Source organism: Neoarius graeffei, chromosome 10 (assembly GCF_027579695.1).
Source record: "Neoarius graeffei isolate fNeoGra1 chromosome 10, fNeoGra1.pri, whole genome shotgun sequence".
NCBI classification, from domain to species: Eukaryota; Metazoa; Chordata; class Actinopteri; order Siluriformes; family Ariidae; genus Neoarius; species Neoarius graeffei.
In genome coordinates this window covers 12,779,544-12,796,643 of record NC_083578.1, presented here as the reverse complement: position 1 = coordinate 12,796,643, position 17,100 = coordinate 12,779,544, and the positions used below count along the sequence as shown (strand labels likewise).

Genomic DNA, 17,100 nt, shown 5'->3' with positions numbered 1-17,100 from the left:
ATTATTATTATTGTTGTTGCTGCTGCTTCTTCCGTGTTGTTTTTGCTTCGATATTTGCGCCAAGGTTTATGCAAACGTAGCGACGTAACTGACGTATACAGCGACGTAATGACGTATACAGCGACGTAATGACGTGGCTTCCCTTAGCACCGCGAGCTATGGAAAAGCAAACTGGTTCTCAGCTGGCTCGCAAGTTGAACGAGTTGTGAACCAGCACCAGCACTGGCCCCGAACCAGCCCTGGAATTGATTTGGTGGAAAAGGGGTAATAGAGGTCCACTGGGGCAGGAATCATATTGTCCCATTCTCATTGGAGGAGCAGCAGATAGGACAGTTAATGTTGCCCGGGTCATGGTTTTACACCAAATTAGACTAACCTGTCAACCCTAGTTAATAATATTATCTCAAATACAGCTGGACAATGGTACTTCTATACTACTGTATCCTATTGCAGAATTCAGGTGTGTTTGTTTGAGATTATGTTATTATTAAAGTTGTCCACCAAAATTTAGGGTCACAATCCGCTGCTTCTGAAAGTACCCAAATAATGTCAATTCATTAGTATACGTGTTTAACTACCATCTTGCTTTACAAGACAAGACTGGAAGTATCATCTTTTTTTTTTTACAGCTTTCCTTCACACACTTTGATGCAATAATGTAAACAGCAATATTTGTCAGCGAATTCATTTTTACTCTCTTATCTATAAATGACTGAAAAACAATTCTGTAATGCTTTTGTGCTCCATATCTCCTTCTTCCACAGTGTCATTCGAGGTTATTGTGAGGGGGAATGGGTTCCTCTATGCCAGAAATGTGGATAAAGTCCTGTGCAGCTTCAGAATTAATGACACCCTGACCAGGAGTAAGTTGGTTAATTCCTGTTCTAAAATACAACCCCAAATCAGAAAAAGTTGGTATGGTATAGAAGATGCAAATAAAAAAGAAAGCAGTGATTTTGTAAATTTATTTGACTTGTATTTCATTTCAGACAGAATGAACCCAAGATATTTCATGTTTTTTTTTTCTGGTCAATTTCATTTCATTTCATAATATATATCCATTCCTGTGTTTCAGGCCTGTAAAACATTCCAAAGAAACTTGGGATGGGGCAATTTAGGGCACGTAGTGAGGTAAAACAATTAAATAATGAAGTGATTTGAAACAGGTGATGTCAATAGGTGACTGTAATAATGATCGGGTACAAAATCAGTATCCAGGAAAGGGCTAGACTTTGAGGAGCAAAGAGGGGCCGACGATCTCCAGTTTGTCGGCGAATGTGTGAGAAAAGTATTGAAATGTTTAAAAACAAGGTTCCTCAAAGAAAGATGCAAAAGGATTTGGATATTTCATGCTCTACGGTGCATAATATCATGAAAGGATTCAAGTAATCTGAAGGAATTTTGGTGCGTGAAAGGCAAGGGCCCAAGCCTAAGCTGAACACGTGATCTCCAATTCCTCAGACGGCACTGAATCAAGAACTATCATTCATCTATAGCTGATATAACCATATGGGTTCGGGATTACTTTGGCAAACCTTTGGCAAGCACTAAAATACAGAGCTACATCCACAAATGCCAGTTAAAACTTTACTGTGCAAATAGGAAGCCTTATGTTAACTGTGTAATGGTTGTCTGTGTCTATGTGTCGGCCCTGTGATGACCTGGCGACTTGTCCAGGGTGTACCCCGCCTTTCACCCGTAGTCAGCTGGGATAGGCTCCAGCTTGCCTGCGACCCTGTAGAACAGGATAAAGCGGCTACAGATGATGAGATGAGATGAGATGTTAACTGTGTCCTGAAGCGTGGAGGCATCTCTGCATCACACAGTGGAAACCTGTATTGTGGTCAGATGAATCAGTATTCGGGGCGGCACGGTGGTGTAGTGGTTAGCGCTGTCGCCTCACAGCAAGAAGGTCCTGGGTTTGAGCCCCGGGGCCGGCGAGGGCCTTTCTGTGTGGAGTTTGCATGTTCTCCCCGTGTCTGCGTGGGTTTCCTCCGGGTGCTCCGGTTTCCCCCACAGTCCAAAGACATGCAGGTTAGGTTAACTGGTGACTCTAAATTGAGCGTAGGTGTGAATGTGAGTGTGAATGGTTGTCTGTGTCTATGTGTCAGCCCTGTGATGACCTGGCGACTTGTCCAGGGTGTACCCCGCCTTTCGCCCGTAGTCAGCTGGGATAGGCTCCAGCTTGCTTGCGACCCTGTAGAAGGATAAAGCGGCTAGAGATGATGAGATGAATCAGTATTCCAGGTTTTTTTTGTTTTTGAAGAAATGGATGCCATGTGCTCTGGACAAGTCCAAAAGCCAAGGTGTGTCATGGTATGGGGTTATGTCAGAGCTTTTGGCAAAGGTAACTTACACTTCTGTGATGGAGCATTAATGCAGAAAAGTACATTGAGATTTTGGAGCAAAATATTCTGCCTTGAAGACGACATCTTTTCCAGGGAGATTTCAACAAGACGATGTAAAACCACATTCTGCATACATTACAAAGGCGTGGCTGTTGAAGAAGAGGGTGTGTCCCCTCTGTCCCCGACAGAGAATTTTGAAACGAAAAATGATGATGACGACCCCGTACTGTTGCACACCTTAAGACCTGTTTGAAGGAAGAATGGGAGAAAATAACACCTGAAACGCTTCATCACTTGGACTCTTCAATCCCTAAACGTTTTTGAAGTGTTACGTTATAAAGTGGTACATACTTTACCATCCCAACTTTTTTTTGAAATGTGTTGCAAGAATAAAACTTGAAATAAGTGTTTATTTAAAAAAAAAAAGACATGGAGTGAAACATCAAATAATGTGCTGTTGTATTGTTTTCCATGCAATATAGGTCAAAGATTATTTAAGTCAAGTCAAGTTTGTTTGTGTAGCGCTTTTAACAATAGACATTGTCCCAAAGCAGCTTTTCAGAATCTGAATGACCCAAGACAAGAGGCAATTTTATCCCTAATCTATCCCCAATGAGCAAGCCCGTGGCGACGGTTTACAAATCATTATTTTCAGTTTTAATTTCAATTTCAACATACCATCCAAACATTTTCTGATTTGGGGTTGTGATAAACTTGCATGCTAAGAACTCCATTAATAATAATAATAATAATAATATTGACATGATAAATAAATCAATAGTGTTGATTAATACAACAGAGAATTAAAAATAGATGTAGTTAGATAAACTATAATAAAAATGTCTTCTATAAATGACTCTAAATAAACGTCTACAAATCACTACCATGTAAATATGTACCTATTTAAAATTGAAATATTGTTGAACATTATAATCGTGGGGCGGCACGGTGGTGTAGTGGTTAGCGCTGTCGCCTCACAGCAAGAAGGTCCTGGGTTCGAGCCCCGTGGCCGGCGAGGGCCTTTCTGTGTGGAGTTTGCATGTTCTCCCCGTGTCCGCGTGGGTTTCCTCTGGGTGCTCCGGTTTCCCCCACAGTCCAAAGACATGCAGGTTAGGTTGACTGGTGACTCTAAATTGACCGTAGGTATGAATGTGAATGGTTGTCTGTGTCTATGTGTCAGCCCTGTGATGACCTGGCGACTTGTCCAGGGTGTACCCCGCCTTTCGCCTGTAGTCAGCTGGGATAGGCTCCAGCTTGCCTGCGACCCTGTAGAAGGATAAAGTGGCTAGAGATAATGAGATGAGATGAGATTATAATCGTGACTTGAGTGTTATAAGGTTCAGGTTGAGTGAAGATCAGTTTTGAGAAAGTTTTAACATCTGATCTTGCAAAAATGTAAGGTAAATTATTCCAGATTTATAGTTCCTTATCATTCTGTAAGGTTAAAGGCAATTAGTATCAATCGATATATAATTAATAAAATCTCTTCGTAGAACTAATTACAAATGCAAAGGTATAGGTTGGGTTTTTGTTCAAATCTCAAAAAAACAGTATATAGAGTTCACTTTTAAAGTGAATGATGATTGCTCAGGGCGGCACGGTGGTGTAGTGGTTAGCGCTGTCGCCTCACAGCAAGAAGGTCCTGAGTTCGAGCCCAGTGGCCGGCGAGGGCCTTTCTGTGTGGAGTTTGCATGTTCTCCCCGTGTCCGCGTGGGTTTCCCCCACAGTCCAAAGACATGCAGGTTAGGTTAACTGGTGACTCTAAATTGACCGTAGGTGTGAATGGTTGTTTGTCTCTATGTGTCAGACCTGCAACTTGCCCAGGGTGTACCCTACCTTTCGCCCATAGTTGGCTGGGATAGGCACCAGCTTGCCTGCGACCCTGTAGAACAGGATAAGCGGCTACAGATAATGGATGGATGATTGCTCAGGGTCAAACTTGTAGTGTTGCCCGACCAAGACCTAGCAAGTATTCATGGCACTATGATTGCCTAATTTGACATGTTGACCATTATGAAAGACAAAAAGCTTGTGTAGTCTGATTAAAGGCAGGAGCTAAAGGGTAAGGAAGGGAATCAAATGAGGAGGCACAATTAAACAAATGAGATGCACCCTCTGTTGGGATACACGTGTTCAGAAATCAAATAAATGATGATGCTGATTTTATAAAAAACACAGCATAGGCACCAACAGCTCGACTGTCACCAGGTAGTGAAAAATAGTTCAGTGAAACTCTTGACATGAATCAGTGTGATCAAAAAATCTTATTGCTCAAAAAGCAGAAGCTTATATTGTGCACAGTGCTGGCATATACAGTTTAGGATCTGGGCTCACTTTGGTGAATCACAGGAAACTCAGTAAACAGACCATGGTGAAAATTTGCATTGTCAGTAATTCTCAGTAATTCACCAAGCAAGATCGTGCATATGTTTATACTTAACAGTGAAACAAGACATTCCCTCCTACGTTATGAGCAAACAATTCAATAAAGCAAAGCAAAACATTGCAGGACTTTGTGCCAAATCCTTCTGGCATTGTATCAGTCACCCAGTGATATGATTAATTCCTTTTGGAACCAGACTACAACCTGAATAAATACATGTTTTGGAACTTGACACTCAAACCCCCAACCACCACCACCACCACCACTACAATCTTTCCCTTTACCCAGTTCATGTGCGCCACTGAGGTGATGAACTCGAGAAGCTAATATCTCATCCAGTTTGTCTTGGCCCCTCATGATCCTTTGGTTCTCTGTATCTATGAAAGCGAGACAGTTCCTCCTTTTCTCTCTGGAGTGCTTTCTACAGCCTGATCATTCAGAGGGGGAGACAGGCAACGTGTCATTTCCTCAGAGGTGTGGTATGTCAAACTCCGGCCAGAATAAACAGTCAAGTCCTGAGCTGAGTGAGGGAATCATTTTCCATCAAGCTGATAGCTACACAACAACTGCAGCAGTCATTTTGGTTCATAATCAGTATAATCAAGCCTAAAGGTTTTGTATGAACACCAAATTTATAGTTAGGCTTAATCAATCCAAGCTCTAAAAAAACGTACCATTCTTCTGCTCATATTTTCCAGTGGTAAAGCCATTGGTAGTGAAGGACACGTACCTGCGGTGTCCTGCACCGGTACTTAAAGAAGAAGGAACGTAAGTCATTTTTCCGCAAAATCAAGAAATATTAAATGTACGTAGCATGCTTTGATTATCACCAAACCAAATGAGTAATGTGTGTGTTACTGTAGGGCAGCTTCCCTTTACGTGAGCATGAATGAAGGCCTTAGTTTCATCTCCAGCTCTGTGACCATCACCACTGTGAGATGTGTAAGTTATTTTATAAACATGCCTTCTTCAGCTTCTGATGTAATCTTTCAATAAATTCCTAATTATAGCTTTCTTTGAAACTAATTTTGAATGAACCATCCTTAAAGATGTTGTATTACATCAATCAGGAGAGATTGTGTTTAAAAAAAAAAAGAAAGAAATACACCAGATTTCTCAACTAAAGCTTGATGAGAATTAACCAAAATAAATAAATGGGTCTCTGACATTTATAATGCTTATAAACCAATGCTTTTTGTATGTTTTTGGAGAAGCACCATGGGTTTTTCACATGCTAAAAACAAAGACCTCGAACTTTTTTTTCCATGAATCTCATAAGCTCTACGAAGTCACTATTTTAACAACCACCTCAATTCTTCTGCATTTATCTTCAGAATAATGTTGTTTCTCACTTAATCACCTCTTTAAATAGATGTTTTTGTACATATTTCACTCAAATCATATTGTTGCTAAACTCTCTCCTCCTAAAATAGATGTCCATCTTTTATCTTTACAGTCTGATGGGACAATCCTGGCTATAGCGCTGCTGATTCTGATGCTCTTGTTGGTATTGGCTCTTCTCTGGTGGTTCTGGCCTCTCTGCTGCACTGTGGTATGAAGTCTTGACTGTAGTATTTGCTTTTCTGAATTGAATTGTTTCATCCAGACATTGTTTTGTTCATGCCTGCCAACACAGGCGCTGTCTATGAGGGGGGTATTGGGTCACTTACCGCTTCAAAACTAAAGCACCCAAAGCCAAACTGGAGAAAAGCTGCACCTGGCAGAGCAGTCCTAGAAATAAAGTTCACCCATAATTCCTGTTTAGATGTCCATTCGACTCCATGTAAAGTAATGTGAGGGAGAAACAAGGACAATAAGACTTCACAAAGGATCTCAGACACAATGAGGTATAAATGAGCATTAATAAAAACTAATACAACAGCTGGAAACAATCAGGTAACACGCAAATGATGGAACTGGAGGTGGAGGTGAAGGCGGAGGCAGGACCAAAACAAAAACAAACATGATCACATGCTGCTTATCACTAAGGGAAATGTGATACAAAGGGGGAATCCATGACACACTACTTCAACTTAAATGCCTTTCATCAGATCATGACATTACTTTAAAAAGTATGTGTTAACCACTGGTGAACCGTTACTATTAGAGCTGGGACTTGAGCTCAGCCAAAACTTAGCCAGACACATCAAAAAAGAAACAGGGCAAAGAATTTTGCAAGGGATTAGTAGCAGGGTGCTAGGTCGCTCCGTTGTGTGAAGGTGTCAATGTTGATTTTAAAAGTAATCAAATAAATTACACAGGGAAATGAATACTTAAGTCTGAGTGAAAAATACTGTAGCGAGCTTGCATGGAAGAAGAGTCTGGAGACAGAAATGTTAGTTTCTCGGTCGTTAGCTTGTGCTACTTGCTCTCGGTAGATAGCACTAGCTTGACCGCTTTATTAGCATTCACTAACACTACTGATGAATGCTACACCAGCTGGAAGGTGACTTCACTGCTGCGCTGATGGCGCCGACTTGCAGTTAAGCTCACGTTGACCTTCGAGCAGGTCTAGGGCAATACATTTTTGGTCCTGCCCCCTATAAATCAAAATCTGATTGGTTAATTCATCTGTCACTTCCTACATAAACATACACTGCCATGGCCTTCTGTCCCAGCAATGAAGTCCTAACCAATGAGTGAGCAGCTCTAAACTCTTCTCAGCCTAGAGACAACAAACCAAAAATTTCATTGGATAACTCATCTCATCTCATCTCATTATCTCTAGCCGCTTTATCCTGTTCTACAGGGTCGCAGGCAAGCTGGAGCCTATCCCAGCTGACTACGGGCGAAAGGCGGGGTACACCCTGGACAAGTCGCCAGGTCATCACAGGGCTGACACATAGACACAGACAACCATTCACACTCACATTCACACCTACGGTCAATTTAGAGTCACCAGTTAACCTAACCTGCATGTCTTTGGACTGTGGGGGAAACCGGAGCACCCGGAGGAAACCCACGCGGACACGGGGAGAACATGCAAACTCCACACAGAAAGGCCCTCGCCGGCCCCGGGGCTCGAACCCAGGACCTTCTTGCTGTGAGGCGACAGCGCTAACCACTACACCACCGTGCCGCCTAGAATTAGAAGATAATAAATGAAATTATGAAAGAGTGAAAGCAATTAAAGAATGAAAGAAATTAAATATAACACTTGAAATGCTGATATGTTTGGGCTTCTCTGAAGGCCTAGAAGGCCCTGACAGTTCCCATCTGGTGTTAATAATGTCTGCTCGTTAGGTGACACATGATCTCATTTGGGAACTTATAATGTATCCTCCGGGTGTCCCGGTTTCCTCTACAGTCCAAAGACATGCAGATTAGGTAAAATACCCAGCCACTGGGGTTGCACAAGCCAGTGCATACTTAGTGCTGGTCCCAAGCCTGGATAGGTTGGGGAGAGTTGCGTCAGGAAGGGCAGCTGGTGTAAAAACCTATGCCAATCTCAAAAATGTGGATCATCTGCTGTGGTGACCCCTAACAGGGGCAGCTGAAAGAAAAAGACAGAGCTATATCCCAATAGATGGAGACCCTGGGTCCAGATCCAGGACATGTAGAATAGTTTCTCTCCCAGTTGGCTTGGAAATGTCTGGAAATCCCCTGGGAGGAACTGGCAGAAGGAAAATGAAAGAATGAATGAATATAAGAAAGTGAATTATTATTCATTTGTAGTAGTCACGATGCAAATGCTAATGACACAAATGAGGCAGATGACTGCAGTCATGGTACTCCAAGCCCTGCCAAAGGAATGAGCATGGAGCTTCAATAAAATGGACACTCGTTTAATTCTTGTGCAATGTTTTTCCACCCTCTAATGTGTCCCACGATCCAAGTTGTACCCTTGCTGCAAGACTCAATTAATGTCTGCGAAAGGTCTTTGTAGTAATTGCGTCAAATGGACAAATTAAAAAACTCAATTTTGAGGGCAAAATTGAAATACATGACATAATATATGTAGTTTATGTGTACCATGCTAGGTGTTTGCCACTGAGTGCTCCACTGAGCAAAGGGCTAAAGTCAGGCTCCAGCATTAAAAGGAGGGCAGTTCGTCATGGGCATATTATGGCTTTGAATGATGTCTGGTACAAAAAGCTTAACTGATTTAATCCAGGTTTGTTTTAGTATTGCCCTGGCACAAGGTCTGTGTTCTGCTAAACTGAATTGCCCTGAGCCTCAGCAAGTGAGATGAGCCTCAATTTCATGCCTTTTTACCCTTCAATGGGTTGTTCAGACACCACTGAGACGATTAGACCCATACAAGGACCAACGTGTGATTATTCCTGGTGTTTCATGGATTCCTGTTCACCTTTGACTAGTCAAGCTCGCTAAGATCAAAGTCAAAGAGAATGTAGATCTGCTTTTGCTGATTTAGGAGAAAGGAAACCAAAGGGAAGCTATGGGTATAGTTTCAAAATTCTCAGACTTTGCTCAGAAATTGCACACCTAAAATAATATCCTTAATTTGGCAACGAAAGATTCAGGATATGCAAATAATTGTTTATGTATTGTATACTGTAACTTATGCCAAGGAAGTGTAGTTTTCTGAGTACATCTAGATGTTGTGTTTTTGTTCTGTTTGACTTCAGATCCCATTCTGAATCTTCTCCTGATATTATTCATCCAATAGCTTAAACTGAGGTCACACAAGTTTGGAATGCATGTTTGGAAAGATAAGATGTGCTGAGAAAGTGCTCAGTTCCGTGAAAGAACAACTTGGAAATTAGCTGAGAGGTTTTTTTGAGCAAAGTTCACGCAAGGCCATGGAAGGAAAAAAGCCACATGTTGAATTCCCAAAGCGGTTTCCAACCCAGCAAAACACGTTCCATGTTACGCACTGATCAGTTTCTCCAGTCCACATTTACAGGAGCTCATCTCTACTTACTTAAAGTCATCTTTGTATGTGTGATGTGTGTGGGTTTTTTTTTTCCAAAGTGTTTTTCTGCCACTAGAAACCTTTCCATTTGTTCTAAGGGAGCGTGATTGCCTAGCACTGTTTGGGAAAGTTGTGTTTTAGCTTTTGGAAGGATTGGAAGGAAAATATCTCTTAGTCCATTTTCACATTCATGGATATTTATTTCATTGGCAAGCACCAGCTGGCTCAGATGCCCTGAAGGACATTAACGTCAGCGAACTGTACAACTCAGGAGACATCACAATATATATAACCTGCGAAAACACTCATGCTGGTCCTTAAAATGGTCTTTGTTGACAGATAGAGCATTGCATGTTCATAGTAAACCTGGCGTTTGCCAAGTAAATATTTCAGTCAGTCAGAATAGTTTGTCTCCAAAGCCCAGTGGAAAAAAATAACAAAGAGCAGACGTGCTTATATCATCATAACATGTTTTCGAAAATACGTCTCAGTCTGTAAACTGTTGCTCAAGTGCAATTCTCTGAAATCCTCCAAAACCAAAGCAGATTGGATTGGCCCACATAGGTGTCATGTGATTTATTTACAACAGAGCTCGCGTGCAGAAAAGTTTAATACCTACCTCCTCTGGCCTGCACATTTTTGGGTTACTCCAACTTGCTTGTAAATATCCTGATAAAAAAATAAATAAAAATAAAAGATGAGGAACTGAAATCTTTGGCCGTATGTTTTGTTCAGTCCGGTTTTCTGGCACATACTGAACACATTACTTTGACGCGTTGGTGCAAAAGATATAAAACGTAATGCACCTTTGGGGAATGTGTAGCCTGACACGGCAGTGCAACAGGTTTCACGTGAGGTTGTTCATCTAGCTGACCTTTCACCCCTTCCATTTATTTCCTCACCTTCTCTGTCTCTCGTTTCCAGATCATCCATGAACCCCCACCACCTCCAAAAGAGGACAGTTCGGTAAGTGCATTATTTCAGTTTGTGTTTTGTGATTTTGAATTCTTGATTCTGATTGGTCAGAAGGTCTGAATTAATCTTCTATAACAGCAGCACTGATGACTGTTTAATCCTTTACCTAATACTGTGCTAATACTAATACATTAGTTATGTAACTACAACCCCGATTCCAAAAAAGTTGGGACAAAGAACAAATTGCAAATAAAAATGGAATGCAATGATGTGGAAGTTTCAAAATTCCATATTTTATTCAGAATAGAACATAGATGACATATCAAATGTTTAAACTGAGAAAATTTATCGTTTAAAGAGAAAAATTAAGTGATTTTAAATTTCATGACAACAACACATCTCAAAAAAGTTGGGACAAGGCCATGTTTGCCACTGTGAGACATCCCCTTTTCTCTTTACAACAGTCTGTAAACGTCTGGGGACTGAGGAGACAAGTTGCTCGAGTTTAGGGATAGGAATGTTAACCCATTCTTGTCTAATGTAGGATTCTAGTTGCTCAACTGTCTTAGGTCTTTTTTGTCGTATCTTCCGTTTTATGATGCACCAAATGTTTTCTATGGGTGAAAGATCTGGACTGCAGGCTGGCCAGTTCAGTACCCGGACCCTTCTTCTACACAGCCATGATGCTGTAATTGATGCAGTATGTGGTTTGGCATTGTCATGTTGGAAAATGCAAGGTCTTCCCTGAAAGAGAAAGGCTTGGTTTGGCTTCTTCTTAATTGAGTCACAGAGACTTACTGTGTATAGCAGACTCTAAGCCTGATAATAAACAAATAATCAACAAAATGTGGTGTTATTTTACAAAGAAGAGCCCATATTTAAATAATATTGGCTGGCATTGAGTGGTATATCAGATATATTCCATACAGCTAGCATGATATTAAACGATTCGAAGACGAGTAGCTGAATGGAATATATCTGATAGACCACTCAACGGCAGTTATTATTATTATTATTATACATACACACTCTCTTTTCCAGTTTTTCAGTGTCCATTGGTATGTTTTTCTCTTGTAAATATGCATGAAGAATACCTAATGAAGTGTTGGTAGCCTTTCAGGTGCTCAACGCATCTTTCTCTTTCCCAGCGAACAAAGAAATGCTTTTGCGCATGCGCAGCAGAAAACTTTCTCATTGGATATTCACATCAGCTCCAACACGTGACGTCATGTTGTCTCGACAACCATGCAATATGTTAACCATATTCAATGCTCGTTCTCCATTGGGTAGAATGACGTAATATACATAGGATAAGCGATATGCTAACAATATTGCATGTTATCAAACCAAATGAATGAAACCCACTGGAAGGGAATAGAACACATGCTTTTATTCCATTGAAAAAGTGTCCTGTACCGTATGTATAATAATTGTTGACATGTAAGAAGCCTTTTATTGAACATGGAGTTCTCTTATTGAACATGGAGGTTTTCCACCATAGGAAAGTCTTCAGGACAGAAGACTTTGAGCTTTATGGTTTCTTGATAACAAGACAAGCTGTGATTTTTTTGTTTGTTTGTTTGTTTGTTTTTGTCTGATTAGCTTCACAAGAGAGAGAAAAAAGAAAGATTTGTGAGAACTGTTTATAGGTGCTTTAAAAGATAACCAGAACTAATATGTCTCAAAGACATTGTATTTATTGGCAAATTATTTGAATATAAGAAGAATAAAAACACTCCAGGGTGTGCAGTTATTGGAAAATAATCAACTTCAGGGTGGGACCAGTAACATCATATGTCAGACCACCCCATTATGGCTTATTTTCCTGTAACACCACATCACATGATGTTTTATTCCTAATCTATCACGTGGACCAAGAATAAGGTGATGGAATCATAAGATGTTCAGCTTTGTTTTTGTAAGCCAACACATCCAGAGGATACAAATATTTTTCATAGAACCAAATCATGTAACAGGGCTACAAATCTGGAGATTGGTGATTAGTTTTAATGGAATACTACACGTAAGAGTCGTGGCTGGTTTTAATCACATTTCTGCAAGGATAATGGAGGGTGACATTTAGAAAACTACTGATTTTTCTTGGAACGCTGTGTATTTCAAACATTTGGAAAAGATTTGCAAAGTCTTCCTTAACTCAGCCAGTCCTATTGAAGTGATGTGATGCAGTGAGGTATGTTCAAACTGGTACACAGTTAGGAGTATTGCTTTTAACATAAGTTTCACAGCCAGTCATGCTTAAAGGAGATACACAGAACCTTTATTTTGAAATACATTTCTGAGTGGATAGTATCTCCATCCTTGACTCTTATATGCTGTATAAATGGGAATTTAAAAAATATATATTTTTGAGAGTTAAAATCGACCGCAAAGTTGGCATTCGAGCTGCCCCGCTGAGCCAGCCAGCCCTGAGTGCGTGACGTCACAGCGGTAACCAGTTTTAAGGCCGAGGCCTTTGACAGCTATAGACCAAAGCCAGACTCGGCAGGCAAGAGTGGTTGCAATGGCCTCTTCGTTCAGATTTATTGGAGATTCTTCAGATTCCTCAGATAGTAATACATCTGACTGTGATAGTCCTGAAATTGGAGTGTGTGTACATGCTACTGCTATACACGTAGAACCGTATCAGTTTGAACCATCGGAAAGTGAATCCGATAGTAACACGTCGGCCACGGAGGCCCCACCTTACGAAATAAAGCCAGAGAACAAAGCCATCTAGAGAATTGGATGGAACTGAACTGACAGTCTCATGTGACTCTCATTAAAACAGGATAGGCGTTATAACTTATGCAACATACATGTACATGCATGCTGATACATGCTCACTGATAAAACGTAAAAGGCGAATTAAATAATCAGATGAACTGAGACAATCACATTCTGAAGCAAATTAAATAATCTTGTACCGGTAACTTAAATATGTAATACAAGTTACATGTATTAATTTAAATGCAGGTAAACAACGAGTGTTGTTGTGATGTAACCAAACGAGAGTTGCATCTTACCCATCTATATTCTCGCTTCTTGAAGGCCGATCTTGTGGCCGATTGTTTTGAAACAATCTGACTTTCAGTTCTTCATTCATTCGCTTCTTCCATGTAAGGGCGAGATATTACTGCCGAGGCACGCATATCCAGCGGGAATAAAAAAACATATCCAACAGAGAAATCTGACGCCTGGTCCACTCATTCTCCATTTTCTCCATACTGAGTACTCCGCCATTACTGCTCGGCTCACACTCCGGGAGAACTGGTACAACTGAACTTACTTTCCTTTTCTTGTAGTTTTCTTTTCCTTTAATTGTTGGTACTGCACCCTCTTTCATTACGGGTTTATAGCCAACGCTCCTCAACAGATCAGAGGTTTCATACGAGTCATCAGTAAAATGTGCCTGTGAATTTCTCGCAAAACGCGTCCAAATCTTTGCAGTTTGAACATTCTTGGGCCATGAATGCAACATAAATCCACCTTTTGTCATGTTGCTGCACCCACCAGCAACACATCTACATGGCATGGTGATAAATTAGCTCAAACTGGAGGATCGAAGTTGCAGTCAGCTCTGTGTTTTAGTATAGCGGAAATGGCGATGCGACTGATAGCCTTCCTGGTGTGATGTCACAGATGTCAAGGTCATTCACTCAGCCCGCTACCTATATGAATCATTTTAATCGCAGCTTGCCTGCGACCCTGTAGAACAGGATAAGCGACTACAGATGATGGATGGATGGAAATTATATTAGATTTATTGTTAACACTTAAGACTATAGGGCGGCACGGTGGTGTAGTGGTTAGCGCTGTCGCCTCACAGCAAGAAGGTCCTGGGTTCGAGCCCCGGGGCCGGCGAGGGCCTTTCTGTGTGGAGTTTGCATGTTCTCCCCGTGTCCGCGTGGGTTTCCTCCGGGTGCTCCGGTTTCCCCCACAGTCCAAAGACATGCAGGTTAGGTTAACTGGTGACTCTAAATTGACCGTAGGTGTGAATGGTTGTCTGTGTCTATGTGTCAGCCCTGTGATGACCTGGCAACTTGTCCAGGGTGTACCCCGCCTTTCACCCATAGTCAGCTGGGATAGGCTCCAGCTTGCCTGCGACCCTGTAGAAGGATAAAGCGGCTAGAGATAATGAGATGAGATGACTTAAAACTATTCCTATGCCATTCTTGAGGTCTCAAGGCATTTATAAACGAAAAGTGATGCCATGGTTCTGTGTATCTCCTTTAAGTCTGAAATATGTTTTCTGTCTACTTACAACCCCGATTCCAAAAAAGTTGGGACAAAGTACAAATTGTAAATTAAAGCCGCAAGCGGCCTTGACGGGCCCTCGCGCCAGCGGCCAGGGGGGGCGGGGGCATGCGTCCCCGCGAAATACCGTAAAGAGTCTGCTTGCCAAGTTTGACCAATCAGAAGCTGCAATATCATTTGTGCCATAACCAGCACCCCCAGGGGTGAAAGTGCACAAAATTTGGCGGATATGTCAGGAGAGCTATGAAGAGTTTGCGTATGAAGTGTGATGACAATTGAGTAAATAGAAGATGAGAGATAGATTTTTGAAGAATAAATTTTTTGGTTTTTCCCATGTCAGAAGGTGGCGCTATGCTGTACATGAGCGATTATGAGTTGGAGAAATAAGTGTCTACAACAGCAATGCACTATCACAAGGTAGTGGTGTGAAGGAAAAGCATTATGGAATTATTTACCAAAAACCCGTTTTGGAGAAATTGCGTCGGCCAAAAACAGCGCTCCCCATGGACGAAAATTCCCAAAATGTGGTGTACATGACATGGGCGGTAGTAAGAGGGTGGCCGTGAAGTTTGACCAAATTTGAGGAAAGATTGGATTGTTTGCCCAAAAATAGCGCCCCCAGTGGCGAAATAGCACAGAAAATGGGGAACATGTCAGAAGCCCAATGAGGGATTTGCGTGTGAAGTATGAGCAGTTTTGAGCAATTAGAAGATTTGTTATGAATTTTTAAGCATGTAAAATTTTGCATTAAAAATTGATTGACGTATAACTTCTGAGCGGTTTAAGCTACGTGAAACTTATTTAGTAACTTTTGTCAGCCATGTCTGTAGATGATGTGTATCAATTTTGGTGACATTCCTATGAACAGTCTAGGAGGAGTTGCGCCGTCTTCGTGGCCATGCATTTCGCACAAAAGTGAAATTACCTCACTTCCTGTTGGGCGTGGCTAATGCATTGGCATTACATTTTTGTCCGGCTTAGTGAGATACATATGCGTACCAAATGGCATGCCACTCCTACAAACTACATGGCAACCAGGCACCTTAAAGCGGGAGGCCAAAATCACAACGAGTTAGGGGGCGCTATAGAGGCCCTGAGGCCCGGCTGGATCTGGGCTTTTGGTTCTCAGTAGCGGTGGCAGTCTAAGAAAAAGGAGCCAAATTTCGTGCGTTGTCGACCATGGCAAGCGCCCCAATAAGGGTCTTGAAAAGAGTTTGCTTGCCAAGTTTGACAAATCAGAAGCTGCAATATCATTTCCGCCATCACCAGCACCCCCAGGGGCGAAAGTGCACAAAATTTGGCGGACATGTCAGGTTAGCTATGAAGAGTTTGCGTATGAAGTTTGATGACAATTGAGTAAATAGAAGATGAGATATAGATTTTTGAAGAATAAATTTTTTGGTTTTTCCCATGTCAGAAGGTGGCGCTATGCTGTACATGAGCGATTATGAGTTGGAAAAATAAGTGTCTACAACAGGAACGCACTATCACAAGGTAGTGGTGTGAAGGAAAAGCATTATGGAATTATTTACCAAAAACCCGTTTTGGAGCAATTGCGTCGGCCAAAAACAGCGCCCCCCATGGACGAAAATTCCCAAAATGCGGTATACATGACATGGGACGTAGTAAGAGGGTGGCCGTGAAGTTTGACCAAATTTGAGGAAAGATTGGATTTTTTGCCCAAAAATAGCGCCCCCAGTGGCGAAATATCACAGAAATTGGGTAACATGTCAGAAGCCCAATGAGTGATTTGCGTGTGAAGCATGAGCAGTTTTGAGCAATTAGAAGATTTGTTATGAATTTTTTAGCATGTAAAATTTTGAAGTGAAAATTGATTGACGTATAACTTCTGAACGTTTTATCCTACGTGAAACGTATTTAGTAACTTTTGTCAGCCATGTCTGTAGATGATGTGTATCAATTTTGGTGACATTCCCATGAACGGTCTAGGAGGAGTTGCGCCGTCTTCGTGGCCATGCATTTCGCACAAAAGTAAAATTACCTCACTTCCTGTTGGGCGTGGCTATGCATTCATAGAACTTTTTTTGTTCGTCTCAGTAAGATACATATGTGAACCAAATTTCGTTCCTCTACGACAAACTATATGGCAACCAGGAGCCTTCGAAAAAAGGCAAAATTTTCAAGGCGTTAGGGGGCGCTATAGAGGCCCAGAGCCCCGCCCAGATCTGGGGTTTTGGATCTGAGTAGCGTAGGGGATGCCGATAAAATGATCCAAAATATGCGCGTTTTCGTCCACAGGAAGTGCCCCAAAAAAGGCCGAACAGCGACCGCGACTAAGGAATAATAATAATAATAATAAGAAT

The 17,100-nt window shown here is 41.5% G+C and overlaps 1 protein-coding gene across 3 annotated transcripts in view; it reads left to right on the top strand.

Moving 5' to 3' along the window:
• Nucleotides 1-17,100, top strand: part of antxr1a (ANTXR cell adhesion molecule 1a) — an 86,554-nt gene that overhangs the window by 25,957 nt on the left and 43,497 nt on the right. For all 3 annotated transcript variants that reach the window (XM_060931315.1, XM_060931314.1, XM_060931313.1), the window contains exons 10-14: nt 765-863; nt 5,430-5,499; nt 5,595-5,673; nt 6,188-6,283; nt 10,532-10,573. In XM_060931315.1, coding sequence (XP_060787298.1) covers nt 765-863; nt 5,430-5,499; nt 5,595-5,673; nt 6,188-6,283; nt 10,532-10,573 — 386 coding nt within the window. The remainder of the gene's footprint in view (nt 1-764; nt 864-5,429; nt 5,500-5,594; nt 5,674-6,187; nt 6,284-10,531; nt 10,574-17,100) is intronic.